Raw genomic sequence first — 23,887 nt, forward strand, 5'->3', positions numbered from 1 at the left:
TCCAAAAATCTCCTGGCATTTTCTGTTTTTCCATTCCATGATACTGCTTCCAGAAGAGTATCAACAAGGAGAGACTCAGGGATGCTTGTCCCCTTTTTGTAAAATCAATAAGAAACTAAATATGCTAAATACATATTTACTTTCTGTCTTAAGAGAGGTGTGTGTGTGTGTGTGTGTGTGTATGTGTGTGTAGAGGTTGGAGGGTGGGAAGGAGTGACTCTTCCTACCAATGTGCAACACATATTGGGATTCTAGATGTTTCCATTTGTTTTTTGTTTGTTTTTCTGCATCTTTTAACTTTTCCACAATAAGTATGGATTGCTTTCCCAATAAGAAACATGTCATTGTAATTTGTTTTGAGAGAAAAGAGACAAGAGGTTCCCATGACACGTTCAAGTGGCTACTTTGCTGTTTATCCTCTGTACCCATGCTCTCTCCCCAAGTCTCGGGGCCCATCGGCACGCCCCTAGTCAGTGAGGCCTCTGCTGGGCAAAGCTCTCCATGTAGGGTAGGCGGAGGGACAGGTGGGGCCAACGAGGAGTCAGCCTGCAGCCTCGTGGTGGACATCAGGCTGTGATGGTCTCTATGCTTGTGGCCAGGGGTGGGTCAGGTGTGGACCACTTTTATCTGTCTTGTTCTGCTGGGCTCCCATTCTTGTTTCTCTGTGTCCCTGGGGCCCCATTCTCCCTCTGAGGAATCTCAGGGCTGTCTCCTGACTCTTCAGTTCACATGATGCATGTGAAGGGACAGTTTCAATTTCTCAGATCCAGGTCTTGCCACAGTCTGAGGAGACCCTTCTCCCTACAGCTGCTTCAGTTACTTTTAAAACACAGACCGCCTGGGTACACTTTTCAAGTGACTAGAACAGATAACCTCTCCTTATATTTTAAAGGAAAATACATTTGTTAAAAAAGCATTTGGGGCCAGGCGTGGTGGTTCACACCTGTAATCTCAGTACTTTGGGAGGCCGAGGTGGGCGGATCACTTGAGGTCAGAGGGCAGGAGTTCGAGACCAGCCTGGCCAACATGGTGAAATCCTGTCTCTACTAAAAATACAAAAATCAGCCAGGGTAGTGGTGGGCGCCTGTAATCCCAGCTACTCGGGAGGCTGAGGCAGGAGACCTGCTAGAACCTGAGAGGTGGAGGTTGCAATAAGCTAAGATCACACCACTGTAATCTACCCTGGGCGACAGTGTGAAACTCCATCTCAAAAAAACAAAAACAAAAACAAAAGCATTTGGTCAGCCAAAGCTTTGTAAACCATCGTGCAGCTGAAATACTGTTCTTTACAATAAAAAATACCATAGCGATAGGAAATTTAAAAGACATATCCAAACTTTTTATTTATGTTGAATGCTCATGTTGAAGCTGGTGTTAGAAGGCAGGGAAGCAAAAGGATACCTTTGCTTGGCTCACTGCAACCTCCACCTCCCAGGCTCAAGCAATTCTTCTGCCTCAGCCTCCCAAGTAGCTGGAATTACAGGTGCACACCACCACACTCAGCTAATTTTTGTATTTTTAATAGAGACAGGGTTTTGCCATGTTGGCCAGGCGGGTCTTGAACTCTTGGCCTCAAGTGATCCACCCACCTCAGCCTCCCAAAGTGCTGGGATTACAGGTGTGAGCCACCATGCCCAGACAAGGATACCTTCTGATGACAATCTGAAGAAGTTCTAGGTTTTTGGATGTCAATGCCAGTTGCCCATCATTATGTCTAACTTCACTTAATATTAAAATGTTTGGGTTTTCTTTTCTTGACTCAGAAGTTCTGTGCTGTTCTTCTACTTCTTGGATGTAAAGAGTATGTATGTATCTGGGTGTGCCCCCGACCCCCAGCTCAAAGAGAAAGGAGAGAGAACATGTTTCCATGGATAACAGGAAACGTTGGGGGACAAAAAAGGAAAGGAAAGAGGGGATGGATGGAGCCTCACCCTACAGGCCAGTGAAGAACTGGACAGTCTTTGGGGTGGAGGAAGGATGCTTACCTGTGTGGTGGGAGGTGGCAGCACTTTCTCAAAGGTCTCTTGAAAGGAGCGAAGCTGGTTATTCGTCCGGCCCAGTGCGTCCTCCACCAACTTCCTGAAGGCAGGCTCTGGGACGTGGTGGTGGGGCAGCTAAGTGGGGACAGACATTGTCAACAGAGCTGGACAAGAGGGGACAAGGAGATCCCTGGCTTGGTTTGGGTTTATGTTACTTTCAACCCACGGAGTTCTGAGTGATACTCTGTCCTGAGACCTTGACCCTGTGCAGGATCACTTGCATTTTCATCAGACAACCTAGGAGTGACTGAGACCCCACAGCTTGTCACCAAACTCACAGCTTGTCACCAAACTCACTGCTCTCAGTGCTGACCTAGAGCCTTCCCCCCACCAGGATGCAGAGAGATTGAGGTTTCTGGCTGCAGCCTTTCCCAGGCTCCACATGGACAGGCCAGGTGCATGGACCACAGGACACAGATAAGGCAGGCTGGCAGCTGTCACCAGCAGACTCTGACAGGCCAATCAGGAAGCACCCTTACTTTCTGCTTTTAAAAACATGACCACCTCTCTACTGGCATCCCCAAACACTCCCCAGCTCTGCACATCCCAGCTTTAATGCAAGGGGCTGGGGCAGCTCAGGAGAGAAAACCTATAGGCTACAGGAGAAGGAAAAGATCACCTCATCAGATTTGCTCTTCTGCCCTCAAGGAAGAGAAACACTTCTTTTACTGATGGTTCAGGCCTAATTCAATTCGCAGAGTGTCTGGGACAGAACTCTGTGAGGGCCAAAAAGAGGAAAAGCTTGCAGTCCCAGTACCCCTGCTTGAGGAGAAACACATTCATGGATCCCTGCAGCACAAGGCAGGCTCTGGAAAGTACTGGGCACAGTTCCATCCACAGGGCTGCTGGAGTACAGAGAATAGGGAGATGACTTCTCCCCGGCGGGAGATGGGGAGCTCTGAGAGCTTCATGGAGAGACTCATTCATCTGCTACCTGTTTGGGGAGCTCCTACGCTATGCCAGACAGTGAAAGTGCTGCGGGACAATGGAGAGCAGCATTCTAAGCTGAGGCAGGCATCTGTGCAGAGCGGCCACATTCGGCAGCTGTGTGCTGGAGGGGAGGGCTGTGGGCTGGAAAGGAGACGGGGTGGGGAAGGCAAATCTTAGTAGAATTTTCATGCAAAGAATGGAACGGGGAAAAGCTGAGCTGGAAATCGTGACACACAGGAAACAGCGTGTGATAGGAGGAGTATTGAAATTGCTCCCTGGCCAGGCGTGGTGCCTCATGCCTGTAATCCCAGCACTTTGGGAGGCCAAGGCGGGCGAATCATGAGGTCAGGAGACTGAGACCATCCTGGCTAACGCAGTGAAACCCCGTCTCTACTAAAAATACAAAAAATTTGCTGGGAGTAGTGGCGGGCGCCTATAGTCCCAGCTACTTGGGAGGCTGAGGCAGGAGAATGGTGTGAACCCGGGAGGTGGAGCTTGCAGTGAGCCAAGATTGTGCCACTGCACTCCAGTCTGGGCGACAGAGAAAGACTCTGTCTCAAAAAAAAAAAAAAAAAGAAAAGAAAAGAAAAGAAAAGAAATTGCTCCCAAGGTTGGAGCCAACAGCAATTCAGCTCTGATGTTGACATCTGAGAGCAAGATCTGGAAACAGTTGGGTATTCCTTCCTATATCAACTCCAGTCTTCCAAATTCTAAAATCAAAGTTTGCATTTGGAGGTTTATCCAAACCTCTGTGGAACCTATTTATGCTTTCAGCCGGTAGCTCCTTTTACAGGCTCTTAAGTGTTGTGGTTGAGAGTCCAGGCCCTGGAGCTGAACTATCAGAGTTCAAAGCCTGCTATTAGCCATGTGGACCTAGACAAGCTACTTCACCTCTCCGTGCCTTGGCTTCTTTATTTTTAAAATGAGGATCATTATTCCTCCTCTGTAGGGTTGTTGTGAGGATTGGATGAGATCACGCATGGAGAGTGCTCCAAACGGATACATCCTAAGTACTCATGAGAAGATGGCTGCTAGAAGTCATAATAATAACACTGGCTTCAGACATTTACCCTTTACTGTGTAGAAATGACCTTCTGTCTCTGTCATCAACTTCCAGTACACTCCAGAGATCAATCCCAAGATCTGCTATTGTACCAGCAAAGCTTATTCTGCTTCTGAGTCGTAGGACTTGGGAATGGTCTGGAATCTCAGTCCTATCCTTGCTTTCATGGTCTGACTTCACTAATAGAGGGAGACTGCGCATGAGAGAGATCTGGAAGGTTCCCACCACCTCCTCCTACGTGCCTGATGACCTGTTTTCAGGCCCATCCTCCCTCCATCCTAGCCCCTACACACAGCTGGCTGATGGGGCTACAGGGCCTTGCCTGGCTACTCCCCACAGGTGTCCCAGTCCCAGAGGCCTCACCTGGGCCATGCTGCCCTCTGCCCTCTGCAGCACTTGCTTTGCAAGGTCCCTCTGGAGGATCATGAATGTGCGCAGGATCTGGCCCAGCCACTGCACAACCAGCTGGTTAAACTGCGGGAGCTCAGCCACTAGGAGGGAGTTGAGTGCCTGGTACGTGTGCCGGGCGGCCTCCTCCTGGTAGGTCACGCTGCCCACCTCCAGCAGTTTCTCTTCCAGCCGCTCAAAGTCTAGTAGCTTGTCCAGACGCTTCTTGATCAGGTTCTGAGGGCCAAGCAGGGCTTTGGCCAGGCTGCACAGTGGCTGCCACACCAGGCCTTCTAGCCGTTGCTTCTGTGGGGAGAGGTGAGCGTGGGAGTCAGGAAAGGAAGTGGCAAAGGGCAGGGGCTGTGAGAAGGGACTTTGGAAGCATGCAGGCCTGGGTTCCAGTCTAATCCCCACTGATTAGCTGGGACCTTTAGCATGTTATCTAACTTCTCTGGGCCTCAATCTGCCCATCTGAAAAATGGGGACGATGCATGTAATGAGCTTAACAGAGTGCCTAGCACAGAGTAGGCATTCAATCTTATATAGCACTTTGAATCATTATTATGCAAAGATCTTGAAAAACATTTTTTTTTTTTTTTTTGAGACAGGGTCTCACTCTGTCTCCCAGGCTGCAGTGCAGCGATGCAATCACAGTTCACTGCAGCCTACCTGTCAGGCTCAAGCGATCCTCCCACCTTAGTACATGCCACCACACCCAGCTAATTTTATGATTATTATTTTTTGTAGAGACAGGGTCTATGTTGCCCATGCTGGTCTCAAACAACTGGGCTCAAGCAATCCTCCTGCCTTGGCCTCCCAAAGTGCTGGGATTATAGGCATAAGCCACCTTGCCCAGCCTTAGAAAAGATTTTGTATAGAGTGGTGGTCAAGAGTCTTTGGGGCTCAGATCCCAGCTTACCACTGACCATCTGTATAAATGACCCAGGAGGTCACCCCCTCTGAGCCTCAAGGTCTCATCTGCAGAATGGGGCTATTCATAGTAGCCACCCCGAAAACCATATGGTGAGGATTAAATGATGTAAGGAATATAAAGGGCTTAGCATAGAGCCTCACAGATAGTGAGGCTCAGTAAATGCTAGTGGGGGCTATTTTTATCAGTAAAGGGCACTAATAATAATCGCTATGCTGCTGACCACTCACGAAGATTACAGATGTGGCAATTGTGTGAAGTGCCTGATTTCTTTTTTTTTTTCTTTCCTTTTTTTGAGATGGAGTCTCACTCTGTCTCCAGGCTGGAGTGCAGTGGCATGATCTTGGCTCACTGCAACCTCCGCCTCCCGAGTTCAAGCAATTCTCCTGCCTCAGCCTCCCGAGTAGCTGGGACTACAGGCGCACGCTGCCACGCCCGGCTAATTTTTTGTATTTTTAGTAGAGACGAGGTTTCACCGTGTTGCCCAGGCTGGTCTTGAACTCCTGACCTCAGGTGATCCACCTGCCTCGGCCTCCCAAAGTGCTGGGATTACAGGCATGAGCCACCGCGCCTGGCCAAAGTGCCTGATTTCTAAATAGTATTCTTGTAAGCTCTACCACCTGCCTAACAAAGAAAGGAGAAAGGAAACGTTCCACTCACAAACGTCAGGAAGGCCTCGAGCTGAAGGTCTCTTGCCAAATTGCAATACTGCACTGCAGGCCCCTCGGGGATGTCCAGACTGTATTCGTGCGGCCTGAAGCAGAGGAAAGTCTGGACCCAGTACCAAGGAGAAACATTGAATCATGGCCAGTCGTGGCCATCTTAGGCTGGAATCCCCTTCCACCACACCTCCTTGAAGAGGTTTTCCAGGCTCTCTACACACCCGCAGTGAGAGGGACAGACACAGCTGATCCTGTCCTCACACCGCTTAAGCGATCAGAAAGTTCTGCCTTAGACTGAGCCAATATCTTTCTCCTCATTCCAGTGCTTCTTGAACTTCACACATTTACAAGCCACCTTTGTGGGGTCTTTTCTTTTCTTTTCTTTTCTTTTTGAGACAGGGTCTTACTCTGTCACCTAGGCTGGTGTGCAGTGGCACAATCTTGGCTCACTGCAATCTCCATCTCCCAGGTTCAAGCGATTCTCCCGCCTCAGTCTCCTGAGTAGCTGGGACTACAGGCACGTGACACCATGCCCGGCTAAATTTTTCCGTATTTTTAGTAGAGATGAGGTTTCACCATATTGGCCAGGCTGGTCTCGAACTCCTGACCTTAAGTGATCTGCCCACCTCAGCCTCCCAAAGTACTGGGATTACAGGTGTAAGCCACTGCACCCAATCCATATTCCACATGTTCTATTAATATTTTTCTATAAATCAGCTAACTTTTCCTATTTACATCAATGCAGTAAAAAAAAAATGCCTTCATAGCATTTAAATCTTCGTTTAATTAGTTGCTCACATTGACACATCAGGAGATGTCATCAAAAATCTGAAAAATACCTGAATTTCCAGGTATGTTTCTCTTAAAGTCAGAAGAACTGGACCCATATTCTCACCCAGCAACAATCCCGCAGAGCTGAGAAATAGCTGCTCCTTTAGATTTGATTCATGCATTCATTCATTCAGCCCTTCAAATTCCAAATATTATTTTCTATTTAAGTCCACTGAAAAGCCTCATAAACAGCCTGTTAGACACTAGGCTCCTATTGCATTGGATTGCCTATTACCTGCACACTTCACTCAGTAGCATTACCTGCCTGGCCCCTTTAGGCACCTGCATTTGTCTCCCCTGCTCTAGGTGCTGTTCTGGCAGGGTTGCTCTGGAGGGCTCTGGTTCCAGTGAATTTTGGCCCTATGTGGTAGGAACTCCAATGGGCTCAGAGCTGCCCCCAGTATAATGATCCGGGGCTGAGGAGTGCTGGCCAGCATTCTTCTGGAGGCAGCCAGAGACAGGATGACCTCACCTGGTTGGTTTCTGAGGCTGGTGCCTTTCCCAGCTTGTAGGCTGGGCCCTGCAAGCCTCCTGCCAGGGGAACCCAGCCCAGACTCGCCCCTTATGAACCCTGCAAGGTCCTCACCTGCAGATTGTCCAGGTAAGCAGCCACGTTGTTCTTCAGCTCAGTCACACACAGAGACACCCACTGGAACCTCTCTTCTAAATCATCAAATTCCTTGTCTTCTGTCTGAAAGTGATGTGTGTGAGGGTTGAGAATATCCACATGGGGGCAGTGTACACCTGCTCCAGTGTCCCAAGTCCTCCCTGGGACAACCTTTCCACAGACTCGCCCACCAGAGCCGGTTCTCGCAATCCCAAAGCTGAGTGGAGTGGGCAGTGTAGCTCAGTGGCTTTGCATTCAGAGCATGGAATCGGATACACAAGCATGAACCCCAGTTCATTGGCTTCCTAGCCGTGTGACCCTGGACAGGTGTTTTACCCTCTCTGAGCTTCTGTTTTCTCATGGGGATAGTGGGAACACCTATTTCATTGTGTGAGCATGCTTGGTTCAGAGCAGGCACTGCACCAACCTGCTGAGCTGCTAGAAGCAGCTATTTAGGGCTGGTTCTTTGTCCAAACCCAGAGACCAGCTCTTCTATCTGTGTAAACAGGCCCCAAAGAGAGTGGCCCAAGACACTGGAGAAACCCCTCCACTGGCTCTTTGGAATCAAGTGGGGTGCCACCTCTGCCTCTTCCCAGCACCTCACTCTCTCAGCCTCCGTGTCCTCAGTTCTGAAAGGAGCCTAAGCCCCCTGTCTACCCACTGTGCAGGGCCTGGCCTTGGGGATGGCTGGGTGTGACTCCTCCTCCCAGGCCCATGCTCACCCTGGGGATTAGCCCCGCCTCCTGCTTCAGCATCTGGCTCAGCCGGGTGGTCTTCTTAGAGAGGGTGTGCGTGTTGATGCGGGCCAGCCGCTCCCGGAGGGTCAGCTGCTCTACCTTGGTGTACTTGGAGGCTGCAATGACACAGAAGAGGGGAAGCACGGTGATCAAGCCGACTCAGGAAAGCAAGTGTCATGGACATGCCTGGCTGGGCACCTGCTTGGGCCCTCTGCCCCATTCATCAGGTTGATGAGTCACGCAGGAAAAGCACAGGGTCCTGTATCCGAGGTGTGAGCCCTAGCTGTAGAGCTTCCTGCCTGCTTGACTTTGGAAACTCACCACTCCTTGGGGCCTCAGTTTCCTCATCTGTAAAATGGGACCAGCCACCTTGCAGGATTGCTGGGAGAGTCACCTAAGACAGAGGGTCTGAATGAACTTTCTAAAGAAGAACTCAGGGAGAAGAGATTTGCCTGGGGTCCCTCAGCCACTTTGAGCCAGGCCATCTGGGAGCCACGCTTCCCGGACTCAGTGCTTCCTGCTGATCTGTCGTAGGATGGAGAAGCAGGTGGGGAGGAAATCCAAAGCTGCTAAATATAGTGTAGCATGGCGGTGAAGACTCCAGGCCTGAGTGTGAAACCTGGTTCTGTCCCTTACCAGTTCGGTGATAGGAAGCAAGTGATGTATGCTCTCAAAAACCAAATGTGATGTTGAAGGAAAAAGCACGGCACAGCCAGCCCTTAGTAAACATTAGCTGAATTGCCATTTGTATATTGTCTCAGTCACATAATTGAGTTTCTCTTCACTTGGGACACTGCTTCATTTTCCAAACCTTTCTGTTTTAATAACCTGAGGGGCAGGGGTTCCCCTCTCCCCAGATATATGCAGAGCTCTTTACCTCCCCAGTATTGGTTTCTCCTCCACAGTGTGGCAGTCATGTGGTTTGGATGAGATTGATCTCACTTTAGCTCAAGGGGTGGGTTGCTGACCGACACAAGCCAATCTATATAATTCCAACCCCCTGGCAACAGTGATCGATTCAAAGAAGGGCACATATCCTAGGCCTAAGTCAATCAGTTCACAATGCCCTATGATGATTAGTTCAGGGTAAGTACATGACCGAGTACATGGTCCTATCAAAGAGAAGCTTTGATTTAATTTTTGTGGCTAAGGGGGAAAAAATCCTGCCTTACCCTGGTAAGTATGGTGTGCAGCTGTGAGTCTTGGAACAGCCACAACTTACTATTATGAGGCAAGCCAGCCTGAAGATGAAGCTGATACAGAGTAAAGAGCAGAGACAAGGGAGTTACAGGGAAATGGAGCCAGCACCCTGATCAAACCCTACCTAAAGCTTGCCTTACCTCTGGATTTATAGTTACGTAAGCCACTACATTCTCTTTACGGGTGAAGCTGATTTTAGATAAATTTTCTGTAACTGGAAGCATTCCCACTAATGTGTCCTCTTAAATGCCCAAGTCCTTACCCACTTCCTTGCGCATCTTGTACTCATTGATATTGGTGTTCACGTCCTGGAGGGCAGAGACAGCCCTCTGAAGGACAGGGTAGGCACTGGCATCAGGGACTGTGTTCTCCAGGATTTTCTGCAGCAGCAATGGGTACCTGGTGATCCTCTGCAGAGGAATTACCAGCAAGAAACTGAGTCCTGAAGATCCAGCTTGTGGCCTGAAGGAGAAGGCTGGTATTAGGCAGGTAAAGCCCACCCTTTGGAGGACCAGGGGGCCTGGGCTGTAGTCCTCACTCTACCATTTAGCTCACTGTGTGATCTCAGGCAAGTCACCCTCCCTCTGTGGTCCTCCAGTTCCTCACCTGTAACTTGTGAGTTCTAGATGTTAGGCAGGCAGTGACAGTTCTGGGCCTTGGTTTCCCATCTGTCCCAAATCGAGCGTTCAAGCTCTCTGCCCTCAGCTTGCTCGGCCTCTCCACAGCAGACACGACTGACACCCTTGCTCTTGAAACACTTTCTTCTTCTGGCCCCAGAGACACCCTCTGTCCTGCTTCTCCTCATACTCTGCAGGCAGCTCTCTCAGCCTCCTTTGCTGGTCTCTCCAATGCCAGAGTGTCCTGGGTGTCTTCTCCTCCCTCTCTCCACTTTTTCTTAGTGACCTCATTTGGTCCTATGGCTTTAAACACATCCCAAGCCCAGATCTCCACCTCCAACTTCTGTTCCAGAGCTCCAGACTGATACATACAACTGGATCCTTGACATCTCTGCTCAGATATGTCCCGAGCGCAACTCAACTGTGTTGGGTATCCACATGATATCTTATTTAATAGAATCGTCTGCTGCCTTAAAGAAATGTTCTTGTTTTTGTTTGTTTGTTTTTGTTTTGTTTCTTGAGATGGAGTCTCACTCTGTCACCAGGCTGGAATGTAGTGGTGTGATCTCAGTTCACTGCAACCTCCGCCTCCCGGGTTCAAGTGGTTCTCCTGCCTCAGCCTCCCGAGTAGCTGGGATTACAGGTGCCCACCACCACGTCAAGTTAATTTTTTTGTATTTTTAGGAGAGACAGGGTTTCACCATGTTGGCCAGGATGGTCTCGATCTCTTGACCTCATGATTTGCCCACCTTGGACTCCCACAGTGCTGGGATTACAGGCGTGAGCCACTGTACCTGGCCAAAAAAAGTTCTTAAAAATCACAGGAACTTAATTTTTAGAGATGTATTTAAAGTATTGAGGGGTAAAAAGTCATAATATCTACAATTTCCTTCAAATTGGCATAAAAATAGATAAAGCAAACAGCAAAATGTTAACACTTGTTAACACTTGTTAATTTTAGGTGGTGGGTATGTATCTATTACATTATACTATTTTCTATAGTTTGAAACTTTTTATGAAAAAAAGTTAAAAAAAATGATTGCTTGAGGCCAGGAGTTCAAGACCAGCCTGGGCAACATAGCATGACCTCTGTCTCAAAAAAAAAAAAAAGAAAAAGAAATTCACCAGGCATGGTGGCTACTCAGGAGGTTAACACAGGAGGATTGCCTAAGCCCAGGAGTATGAGAATACACTGACCTGTGATCATGCTACTGTACTCCAGCCTGGGCAACAAAGCAAGACCTCATCTTGAAAAAAAAAAAAAAGTGAAAACAAAACAAAACTCTGGAACTAATGGTGCCAAGGTCCCTTCCAGATACACCACTGATGCATGGATAACTAGTTATAGTCTCCTTCTTAAGGATGTCTGGAATTTCATCCAGAGTCCCCAAGTGAATGGCATCTGGGAAGGGGCTCCACAGTCTTTTTTTGATCATGACCAGTAGCCCCTAGGCCCAGCTTGGAGAAAGTCACAAAGGTTTCAAATCTCAGCCATCTAAGTGTACCTTGAGTCCTTGAAGACTCAACCAATGTTGCTCAGGACCTTTCTCTGGGCCCTCCCTGATGATACTTGTGCCTCTGGCTCTCCCTCCTTAGGAAAATCTCCAGACCAAATGTCCAGGAAAGATCAGCCATGAAGCTAAGAACAGGCAGAGCAGGTGGGAGCCCCTCAGAAGCTGCAGGGGGCGGGATTACCCATCAGGAGACGCCTACGCTGGCCATCTGCTCTCACCAAGGGTGTCCAGGGGCTTGGCTGACTGTGGGCAGGGAGGGTGGAAACCACTGCCAGGTATTTGCAAAACTCCATCCTCTGGGCTTCCATTCCATGGGAAAGAGCCAACTGTCTCCCAGGGACAACTGTCAACTCACAAATTAGAGTGCAAGCCGTCCTGAAAGAGATGATCGTGTATTTTCCTCATAACCATGAAGGGATTACCAAAGAATGAGAGCATCCGCTCACATTTACAGACTTTCTAAGGTAATTTGGACAATACTTTTTTATGCAGCTTTTCAGATAGGTAACAGAAATTGAAAGCTGATACACAGAGCTGGGTGAGGGTGGAAAAACAGGCCTTCGTACATTCTCTCAGTGGGAGTATCAGCTGGCAAGATCTTGGAGAGGCAGAGGAGTTCGGCAATTTGTAAAGGGTACAAACCCTTTCTTTTTTTGTTTTTTTGTTTTGTTTTTTTTTGAGATGGAGTCTTGCTCTGTCGCCCAGGCTGGAGTGCAGTGGTGGGATCTCAGCTCACTGCAAGCTCCGCCTCCCGGGTTCACGCCACTCTCCTGCCTCAGCCTCCTGAGTAGCTGGGACTACAGGCGCCCGCCACCTCGCCCGGCTAGTTTTTTGTATTTTTTAGTAGAGATGGGGTTTCACCATGTTAGCCAGGATGGTCTCGATCTCCTGACCTCGTGATCCACCCGTCTCGGCCTCCCAAAGTGCTGGGATTACAGGCTTGAGCCACCGCGCCCGGCCCACAAACCCTTTCTTCCATCAATCCCATCCTAGAAATATACCCACAGAAATCCAAACTCAAGTGAGCAAAGATAAAGGTACAAGTTGTTCAGCGACTCTATTTGAGTTAGTAAATAATTGGAAACAACCCAAATATCCTTCAATGGAGGAATGGCCAAATAAGCCATAGTTTAAGATCAATCCAGGAAAGAAACTCTGCAGCCATTAAAAAAACACTGTGCTGGGCACAGTGGCTCATGCCTATAATCCTAGCATTTTGGGAAGCCAAGGTGGGCAGATTGCTTGAGTCCAAGAATTTGAGACCAGCCTGGGCAACATAGTGAAACTCCGTCTCTACAAAAATGAGTCAGGTGTGGTGGCACATACCTGTAGTCCAAACTATTCAGGAGAATGAGGTAGGAGGATCACCTGAGCCTAGGAGGTCAAGGCTGCAGTGAGCTGAGATCACACCACTGTACTCCAGCCTGGGTGACAGAGTGAGACCGTCTCAAAAAAAAAAGAAAAAAAAGAAAGAAAGAAAAGAACACTGTAGAAATATCCATGCTATCCTGAAAAGATATTCATTACTATGGTTAAACAAAAATGTAAGTTCTAGAACAGCATGTATAGAAGAAGCCTCATAAAAATTCTATCTGTCAGATGGGAGCTGTGGCTCACGCCTGTAATCCCAGCACTTTGGGAGGTCAAGAATGGCAGATCACGAGGTCAAGAAATCGAGACAATCCTGGCTGACATGGTGAAACCCTGTCTCCACTAAAAATACAAAAATTAGCCGGGTGTGGTGGTGCACTCCTATAGTCCCAGCTACTTGGGAGGCTGAGGCAGGAGAACCGCTTGAACCCGGGAGACAGAGGTTGCAGTGAGCTTAGATTGCACCACTGCACTCCAGCCTGGGAGACAGAGCAAAAACTCTGTGTCAAAAAAAAAAAAAAAAAAAAAAAGACATCTATCTATCTAATCATCTATCTGTCTGTTCATCTCTCTCTCTCTCTCTATAAATATACAGTAGAAAATCTGGATGGAAAACATTACTAGGGGAATGGACTTTTACGTTTTTACTTTATATACTTGTGTGTTGTTGGAACTTTCCTTTTGTTCAATAAGCACATGTTGCTTTTATGTTTAAAACGAACACACCTAGCTGATAAAGAAAGCAAAGCAGATTATTTGCCTTCTCCAAACTCTGCTGCCTCAGCCATCATTCTGGAACTGCAGTGCTTTGCGCTTGACAGGTCCATCTCTGCAAGGCTGCCTTTTCCACCCTGACAGCTCTACCATTAGGACAGTCCTACCTAGGGCAGAGCTTCCTGCCCACTGCCAAGGCGAGTTTTTTATTCCCTTGGCTCTTAGATGGGAAGAGTTGCCTTAAAAGACAGAATGAATATCCCACCCAAATAAAGGGTGGGGTCAGCATGCATTTTGAAATCCCAAGGAATCTAATAACCTGGTGCCATCTATCCTAGCAGACTGAGAAAGAACTAGTTACGGCTGGCGTGGCGATTCTTATTGGCCAGGCTCTGGAAAGTAATGCCTGGCATTTAACAGGCAGGGACCAGGTACACTGGATGTCTTGCAAGGACAGTCCTGAACTACAGAGAATTGTTCCATGTCTCACATGTCCCCCTGAACATTCAGAGACTGAACAAAGGCCCTGAAATGTGCTCTACTTCTAAAAACCTAAATATGTTTACCACTCTTGGACTTTATCCAGTCATATATCATAATACTGGGAATTACTATGACACTACCTTTTATAAATCCCATTTCAACGATATTATTTCATTCTTTCTCTTATCATAAACAAGGAAGTCAGGTTTATTGTCACTGTCATTCTGTGCTCTTTCTTTTTTTGTACTTTTATACAGAACAGCTTCAGATATCTCTTTCTTTAAATCCAGACTTATTTATTATAAGTAGCTGCAAGCATCTGATGGCTTCCTTATATCTTTTAGTAGTGGTGTCCAAGGATATGCACACTGAACTATATAGTATTTTATTGGAATGATTTTCCTTTTATTTCTCCTTTATACTGAAGTCATTATATTGATTTTTTTCAGTTACATATATAGGTAGGAGAGATTTATTTATACATATATTTCAGGATATGTCTCAGGATAGTAAATTTATGTAATATTTGTTATAACAAGGGAGCATGGCACTGATAAAATTGAGTACAGTGTGGTCTCAGAGAAAATAGAATCCCTGCCTAGCCGAGATAACTATAATACGTAGGATTCATTGAGTGTCACTCATGTGCAATGAATCAATGCCCCATGCAGGGCTGTTATTCCTCCCACCCTACACATAAGGAAACTAGGTCTTGAGACATAAAATGGCTCTCTCATGTCCAGGGGCCAAGCCACATCCACCACCATGTAGCCCGGCTCCAGAGCCCATGAGCAAAACCCAGCTGGCCTGGCTGGAAAAGACCAAAGCGCAGAGGATGTAGTAAACAGCAGCTTAGTAAACAGCAGCTTCTGAGCAACCAGGGCTCCCACACACCATGTTTATTAAATGTCTGAGCTAGATGCCAGCACTGAACTCTTGAGAGATGTTACATCTCAGTTTCCGGCGTCTCTCAAAAAATCAGAGGCTCTGGCCACAATAGACCCTCATTTCTATATGGCAGCTGAGGCAGATGGTTTGCAAAAAAATCACTGCAATTATTCCTCTCCTAATCTCTACAAGCCTTTGTCACTTTGAAGCTCCTGCTACCAAGAAATGGAGTTTATTTCCCCACCCCTTAAGTATGGGCTGGCCTTAGGACTTCATTTGAATGACGATGTGCCAGTTCCCAGCTAAGACCTCTATGCCAAGCCCTCCCCACTGCCCTTAGAACCTTAGACCACGATGTGAATAAGCTAGCCTGTGGGAAGAGGAGAGACCATGGAACCACAGGTGAGGCAGCTCTTGTGTCCCAGATACATGAAAAAACCCAGCCAGGATCAGCAAAGCTGACCTGCAGGTGACTGCAGATATTTGAGAGTGCTAATGATTCCAGGAGAATCATTTACTGAGTACACCTAAATTGCTAATATGCAGAAGTGTGAGCTAAATCAATGTTTATTTTAAGCCACTACATTTTGGGGGTGGTTTGTTATCTAGCAAAAGCCACTTGATAGAGCAACAATCAGCTAAGCTGTGCCGCAGCTGCACGCTACACGGGGTCTGTTGCCTCTAGTTTGCGCAGCCTCCACTTCTCCCTTTTGTCTCATCTCTGGCACCTGCTTCCCTTTATATCTGTAAACTATAGAAATATATTTAGTGACCTTTGCAGAAGTCTGTTTGTAAGACCCATGAAGGATGAATAAAAGGGGGAAATAAGTACAGTTTTTTTGGAAGCAGAGAGGGACTAGGACATGGGTTATTGAAAAGGAGACTTTAGGCGTGAGCCACTGCGTCCAGCCAGATATTTTTTACTGTAAAAATTTTGATGTTTTAAAGTTTTTGAATCATGTAATCATGTTACCCATTCGAAAATTTAAATTTGAAGACACACTCTCTGCATTTTTCTACCTGGGGCTTCTACCCACTGGTGTTAATTCTAGGTTATGAGTCCACCAGGGACTGGTGATTCTGTCCCTTTTCCATGTGGTAGGACGTCAGTCACTGGTAGAGAGGGATCCTCAGGTGACACACACCTGCTTCTCATCACTATGGGAACACATGGGACCCTCATCTCACTGCCCTTTCCTGTGCTAGTCATGAGCACTGTTCCCAAATGTTTCCGCTTCTCCAACTCTGGACATGTGTTAGGATGGCATGCCCTGCCTCCTGGTTGTTGAACGAAGCTATGATGAGTCCTGGCCCATGAATTACAAGAAGTGATTAATATTATTTCTGGGCCAGAGCATTCAATTGCCAGCGTTAGACTCTCCAGAGCTCTTTTTTCTTAAGCCACAGTTACTGGCAACATTCCAGACAGTGGCTGCTGTGAGTGTGGGTCCTGGAGTGAGGATGACAAAGAGCAGAACCCCAAGTCAGCCTTCAATGGAGCAAAAGGAAGACATAAACCTTTGTTGTTTGAAACCACTGAGATGTGGGAGCTGTTTGTCTCTGCAGCACAGCCTGCCCTATCCTGACTAACACAGGCGCTGACAGAGCAACACTCCTGAAGCAGCATGAATGGCATGAAAAAGGGGTGAGACCGTAGCTACCCCTGACCTGGGTCAGTGGGGCAGGAACGAGTGCTCACTGGCTGTTCTACTCACACCACCGCCTCAATGATGCCCTGGATGTGCCGCTGCAGCTCCGGCTCCTTCCTGTACGTGTCCACCAGTAGCAAGGCCTGGTCGTAGCTGGCACAGTAGACCTTATAGACTTGCTCCAACTCCTCTTGGAATTCCAGAAATAAGTTACCTGAGGGTGAAGACGCAACAAGGAATCATCAAGGGCATGTCTGTGTGTCCCCCAGCTTGGAACATGGAGGCAGTAAGTAAACCCCTCCAGCTCTCCAGTGAGACTGCTGGGTTTATCAGCGTGTTACCATGGGTAAATGACCTCATCTTCCTGACTTTCTGGTTTGTTTCATCTTTTCACAAGGTTGTTCTGAGGATTGAGTGACAGAATGATATACATCTTAGGCTGGGACCCTGTGAGCACTTACTAAATGGTAGCTATAGTCATACCAGGAATATTAATAATGCTCACATTTGGACAGTGCTTTATAGTACAGAAAGCACACTCATAACCATTAGCTCTTTTTTTTTTTTTTTTTTTTTTTGAGACGGAGTCTTGCTCTTGTCGCCCAGGTTGGAGTGCAGTGGCGCAATCTTGACTCACAGCAACCTCCGCCTCCTGGGTTCAAGCGATTCTCCTGCCTCAGCCTCCTGAGTAGCTGTAACCCTACCCTCCGAGTAGGGTTACAGGCGTATGTTACCATGCCCAGCTAAGTTTTGTATTTTTAGTGGAGACGGGGTTTTACCATGTTGACCAGGCTGGTCTTGAATTCCTGACCTCAGGTGATCCACTTCCCTTGGCCTGCCAAAGTGCTGGGATTACAGGTGTGAGCCACCACGCCCAGACGCTCATTTTATCTTTACAATTAAAGACAAAACGTGTGACAAGCACAACGATAAATCCCCAATTTACAAAGACATGCTGCAGCATAACACTACGGTGTGGGCTTGGATTCGAGGCAACTAGGGCCAGATCTCCAGCAACCCTTTCCCAGTTGTGTAACCTGAGGCAAGTGTTTCACTCCTTTGGCTCTCTATTTTCTCATGTATGGAATGCAAATAGAAACAGTACTTATGGCTGGGTGTGGTGGGTCACGCCTATAATTCCAGCACTTTGGGAAGTCAAGACGGGTGGATCACGAGGTCAGGAGTTCCAGACCAGCCTGGCCCACATGGTAAAACCTTGTCTCTACTGAAAATACAAAAATTAGCCAGGTATGATGGTGTGTTCCTGTAGTCCCAGCTACTCTTGGGAGACTGAGGGAGGAGAATTGCTTGAACCTGGGAAGCAGAGGTTGCAGTAAGCCGAGATCGCGCCACTGCACTCCAGCCTGCACAACAGAGCAAGATTCCATCTCAAAACAAAACAAAACAAAATTGTTTGCGTATTTGTTATTTTTAATCCCCATCCTCATATGTCCCTGGGCCTACCCTTTCCCAGTGTCAGTTCAGCTGATGCCTAGCAAGAACTCCCAGGAGAAGCCCCTAGAGCCGGACAGAACATGACCACCTGAAACTGTATGTAATATATTTATTATATACATATGATAAGTGCCATGAATTAAAACGAAGCCAAATAAAGAGTTAGAAAATGGTGGGGGATGTACTTGGGGAAGGCCTCTCACAAGATGTAAATGTCTGCCAGAGAGGCAGAGGTAACCAGCCCTGGGAACAAGCAAGGGAAGAGCAGCACCCAGTATTAGGGAAGGACACCTGCAGAGGCCCTGAGGCAGGAAAGTGCTGGCCACAAGCGCAACAGCAACAAGGCAAGTGTGGCTGGAGTGGGTGAACAAGGGCATAAAGTAGAGGAAATTAATCTCCAGGTGGATAGTGTCAAAAAATAAAATAGGTTGGGTGCTGTGGCTCACGCCTGAAATCCCAGCATTCTGGGAGGCCAAGGCGGGTGGATCACTCGAGGCCAGGAGTTTGAGACCAGCCTGGCCAACATAGCAAAACCCCATCTCTACTAAAAAAACACAAAAGTTAGCCAGGTGTGGTGGCAGGCGCCTGTAATCCCAGCTACTCAGGAGGCTGAGGCAGGAGAACCGCTTGAACTCTGGAGGTGGAGGCTGCAGTGAGCTGAGATTGTGCCACTGCACTCCAGGCTGGGTGACAGAGCAAGACTGTCTCAAAAAATAAATTAATTAATTTTAAAAAATAAAAATAAAGTAGAGGAAATAAGCAGGCAACAGAAGCCAGATCATGCAGGGTCTCAAAGTAAGTGAAGTGCAGTAAGGGATTCAGGTTTCATTCTGATGGTGGCAGGAAGCAACTGGAGGGTTTTGAGCAGCAGTGACAGGATCTGATTTCTGCTTAAAAGGATCACGCTGGTGCTCAATTTCAGCATCATATACACTAAAATTGGAACAATATAGAGATTAGCATGGCGCCTCTGCAAAAATGACATGCAAATTTGCGAAGCATTCCATATTTTCAAAACAGAAACTGATGAGATTAGTGACCTAGAGAAGGTGGACGGACTTGAGAGGAAGTAGTGAGGGTGAAGAAAAATATATTGGCCGGGTGCGGTGGCTCAAGCCTGTAATCTCAGCACTTTGGGAGGCCAAGACGGGCGGATCACGAGGTCAGGAGATCGAGACCATCCTGGCTAACACAGTGAAACCCCGTCTCTACTAAAAATACAAAAACTAGCCGGGCGAGGTGGCGGGCGCCTGTAGTCCCAGCTACTTGGGAGGCTGAGGCAGGAGAATGGCGGGAACCCGGGAGGCGGAGCTTGCAGTGAGTTGAGATCCGGCCACTGCACTCCAGCCTGGGCGACAGAGCGAGACTCCGCGTCAAAAAAAAAAAAAAAATATATATATATATATATTAACCACAAGAAGGCAGGTGGGGAACCAGGGACCACAGGAAGCCCAGCTGACCCTACTGCCTGCCAAAGCCATGGGCTAGACCTGTGACCTAGACAAGGTCTGTATTGGGACACATCAGTTGGTGGCCAGAGGTGCAAGTTCTCAGCAAAGATCCCCATGGGGAGATCGTCATCCCTGGGCCTACCCTTTCCCAGTGTCGATTCAGCTGATGCCTAGCAAGAACTCCCAGGAGAAGCCCCTAGAGCCGGACAGAACATGACCACCGGAAACTGCAGCCAGGAAGAAGCTGTGTGGAGAGAGATCAGCCAACTGCAGAGACGGCCCTGCTAGGAGATAGCTTGGGTGTGGCCCAAGTTCCCACACTCTCCTCAACATGGGTGTGTCCTCGGGAATGAGACAGACATGCCAAGGAAACTGTCATACCAGTGTGGCCAGGGGTAAGGGCGTTTCAGTAACTAAAGGAGGGAGGAAAGTGAACTCCCAGAGAACAGAGTGGTCCAAAGAGGCAAGAATGACAATTACACCAAAGGAAAGGCTTGTTTCCTCTCTGCTTGTCCTTCTCCAGTCACAGATTAGCAAACAATTTATTCCTAGCGTCAAAGGGGGCACTTTATCTCTAGCTGGGATTAGTTGGAAAGGAGAGAAAGGGAAGCAGCATGGTCAAGACCTAGGGCTCTAGAAGAGCTGGGCTCAAATACTAACTGCCTGGTCAAACTGTGTGACCTTGGGAAAGTTACTTAGCCTCTCTGAGCCTCAGAGATGTCTTTGGTAAAATGGAGGTTATTAATAATAATCAACAAGTAATAATGTTATGAGAACTCAAAGAGCTTCAGGTTAAGTACTTGGCATCATTGTTGGCACAGAGATGGATACTGTTTTCAAGCTCATTTTAAGGTGGCAGTAACTGGGACTCAGAAAGGAAAGAGCTTGTGGGTGGCAGGACCTAGTTAGTCAGATTCCAAAGCTTCTGCTATAACCACTAGACCTGCAGTGCTCAAATATAGTAGTCACCAGCCACACGTGGCTATTGGGCACTTGAAATATGGTGAACCCCAAATGAGATGTGCTGTCAGTGTAAAAGATACTGGATTTCAAAGACTTCATATAAAACAAAAGTAATGAATGATGAATGTTTATACTGATTACATGTTGAAATATTATTTTGGATCTATTGAGTTAAATAAAAGATATCATTAAAATTAATTTCAGTTGTTTCTTTAATTTTCTTAATGTAGCTACTTGAAAATTTTAAATATTTGTAGCTAACATTATATTTCTCTCTCTCTTTTTTTTTTTTTTTTTTTTGAGATGCAGTCTTGCTCTGTTGCCCAGGCTGGAGTGCAGTGGCACAATCTCGGCTCACTGCAACCTCCACCTCCTGGATTCAAGCAATTCTCCTGCCACAGCCTCCCAAGTAGCTGGGATTACAGGTGCCCACCAACATGCCCAACTAATTTTTGTATTTTTAGTAGAGATGGGGTTTCACTGTGTTGGCCAGGCTGGTCTCGAACTCCTGACCTCAGGTGATTTATCTGCCTCAGTCTCCCAAAGTGCTGGGATTGTAGGTGTGAACCACCATGCCCAGCCTCCCAAAAATCTTTCAAAATGCTGTTGCTAGGCCAAGAGTTTGCAACCAGGCTGACCAACATGGCGAAACCCAGTCTCTACTGACAATACAAAAATTAGCTGGGCGTGGTGGCACACGCCTGTAATCCCAGCTACCTGGTAGGCTGAGACATGAGAATCGCTTGAACCCGGAAGGCAGAGGTTGCAACGAGCCAAGATCACGCCACTGTACTTTGGCCTGGGCGACAGAGAGAGACTCTGTCTCAAAAAAACAAAAAAAATGCTGTTGCTGCCCTACTGGGGAAAGGGCTCTCCTTGCATAGCAAGGCCTAGGGGCTAGAGGGGGAATAGAGAGACAGTGGGCAGGAGCCAGAGCGGCCTGACCTGGCACATAGTTGCACTGAGGAGAAGAAAAGCCATGTGGGTTATTTGGGCCTCTTTTTGGCAATCACAAGAGACAAGGGATGAGAAGGGTATTTTCTGCAGACTCTGTGAAGGCCAGGACACAGGACTGCCAAATTTGCAGGGGAGAGAGGAATACAGGATGCTCTGTTAAATTTGAATTTTAGATAAACAATGAATAATTTTTTAGCATAAGCATATCCCATATTTTAACTGGAAACCCTACAGTGAAGCAGTGAGGACAGCTCATGGACATGTCACCAGGCGTGATCAGGAGACAAGTAGCCTTTTGTCTCTGTGGGTCCAGCAGGAAGGCAGATTGAGAAATGAAGACCTTTACAAGGAACCTCACCAAATCTCAAACATGTAGCTATAGAAGAGCCTGAGCTCAAAGTCCTTAGACCTTAGAATGTTTTCAGCCTGGGGCTATATCAATTTCCATTCAAATAAGTGTTCATTATTAACAGAAACAATGATCAAATGATAAAAGAGAAAGTACCTGTAAGAACATCTATAGGTACTTTTTAAATTTTTTTATTTTTGAGACAGAAAATAATTTTGCATTCCTTTATCATCTATAGGGAATAGTAACTCACTCACATTGCTATTTTAGTAAAGAACTATATTTTCAAAGGAATGATAAACACACAATACACAGGCTTTAGTCTCACCTTCTACCATGCAGAAGCAATTCAGTGTAGCAGTTGAGAGCTCTGACTCTCAGGGCCAACTACCTGCATTCAAATTCTGGCTCTGCCCCTAGCTGCGTGACTAAGCAGGTTATTGCCTCTCTCTGTGCCAAAGATTCCTCAACTGTAAAATGAGATAATGGTATCTACATTTCAGGGTTATTTTGAGATGAAGTGAATTAATATATGTACATAAGAACAGTGCTTAGCATTTTGTAAACACTCAGAAAGGAGGTTTTTAAGATTTGTTTGTGTATTTAGGCCAGGCACAGTGGCTCATGCCTGTAATCCCAGCACTTTGGGAGGTCAAGGCGGGCAGATCACCTGAGGTCAGGAGCTCGAGACTAGTCTGGCCAACATGGTGAAACCCCATCTCTACTGAAAATACAAAAATTAACCGGGTGTGGTGGTGCGCGCCTGTAATCCCAGCTACTCAGGAGGCTGAGGCAGGGGAATCGCTTGAACCTGGGAGGCAGAGGTTGCAGTAAGCCGAGATCATGCCATTGCACTCCAGCCTGGGTGACAGCGAGATTCCATCTCAAAAAAAAAACAAAAAACAAAAAAACCCCACAAAGCTTTTTTTGCATGTTTGTTGTTTTTAATCCCCATCCTCATCATTTATGTTCGGGAAAGGTTAGAAGATTGGTGGTATAAAAGCCAGGGGCACTTGGGTGGCCACAGCACTGGGTACCTTTATCTCCTCCTCCTTTCTGCCACTGTAGTGAATCTGGCACCCATCCATTCCCCTATATCTCCTGACTCCACTAGGAAACCCCTCACCATGGGAATCCTGGCAGCAGATGGGATGAGACAGAAGGAGACAGGTATGAGGTCTGCGCCCACTCCTCCTTTCTTTCTGCTGTGGTCATCCTAATCATTTCAGAATAAGAAGACTATCCTCCTCAGGAGGCTGAGGCAGGAGGATCCTTGAGGCTGGAAGGTGGAGGCTGTAAGTGAGTCATGATTGCTCCACTGCACTCTAGCCTGGGCAATAGAGTGAGATCCCATCTCAAAAAAAAAAAAAAAAAATTAAACCAAAGGAGACTATACTCATTTCTCATCTGGGCCACAACTGATCTCACTGCTTCCACTCTCACCACCCCCTCATAATCCATTGTCCACAACAGCCAAAGAGATCTTTGAAAAACATAAATCAGCTGGGTGTGGTGGCTCACGCCCGTAATCCCAGCACTTTGGGAGGCCAAGGCAGGCAGATCAAGAGGTCAGGAGTTCAAGACCAGCCTGACCAATATGGTGAAACCCTGTCTTTACTAACAATACAAAGAGTAGCCAGGCATGGTGGCGGGCACCTGTAGTCCCAGCTACTCAGGAGGCTGAGGCAGGAGAATCACTTGAACCCAGGAGGCAGAGGTTGCAGTGAGCCAAGATTACGCCACTGCACTCCAGCCTGGGTGACAGAGCAAGACTCCGTTTCAAAAAAAAGAAAAGAAAAACATAAATCAAACCATGTCACTTCCGCACTCAAAACTGTCCAATGGCTCCCCATAACAGTTAGAATAAACTCCAAACTCCTTGCCATGACCTATAACACTGTGCATGATCTGGTCCTTGTGCGCCTCTTCTATCTTATCCCCTGACAGTCTCCCCTCACTAATTTCCCTGGAGCCACATCAATCTTCCGTCTGTCCTTTAAACGTTATGGACTGATCCTTGCCTTAGGGACTTTGCACAACTATGCTCTCTACTCTCCCTTCAGATATTCTCAAGGCTAGCTCCTTCCTG

General features: G+C 47.3%; 1 protein-coding gene and 1 non-coding gene across 2 annotated transcripts in view; one reads left to right on the plus strand and one right to left on the minus strand.

The window, feature by feature from the left end:
• The window catches only part of ARHGEF37 (Rho guanine nucleotide exchange factor 37), a 53,869-nt gene that overhangs the window by 8,924 nt on the left and 21,058 nt on the right, over positions 1–23,887 (minus strand). Inside the window, exons 4-10 of the mRNA XM_023226972.2 lie at positions 16,690–16,837; positions 9,650–9,849; positions 8,173–8,303; positions 7,430–7,534; positions 6,011–6,121; positions 4,396–4,725; positions 1,986–2,114 (exon numbers count right to left, since the gene is read on the minus strand). Of these exons, the coding sequence (XP_023082740.2) occupies positions 1,986–2,114; positions 4,396–4,725; positions 6,011–6,121; positions 7,430–7,534; positions 8,173–8,303; positions 9,650–9,849; positions 16,690–16,837 (1,154 nt within the window). The remainder of the gene's footprint in view (positions 1–1,985; positions 2,115–4,395; positions 4,726–6,010; positions 6,122–7,429; positions 7,535–8,172; positions 8,304–9,649; positions 9,850–16,689; positions 16,838–23,887) is intronic.
• LOC111552710 lies at positions 18,987–19,091 on the plus strand. Its single transcript, XR_002734705.2, has one exon. It is a non-coding gene; the product is annotated as a U6 spliceosomal RNA (small nuclear RNA).

The sequence above is a fragment of the Piliocolobus tephrosceles genome, chromosome 4 (genome assembly GCF_002776525.5).
Source record: "Piliocolobus tephrosceles isolate RC106 chromosome 4, ASM277652v3, whole genome shotgun sequence".
Taxonomy (NCBI): domain Eukaryota; kingdom Metazoa; phylum Chordata; class Mammalia; order Primates; family Cercopithecidae; genus Piliocolobus; species Piliocolobus tephrosceles.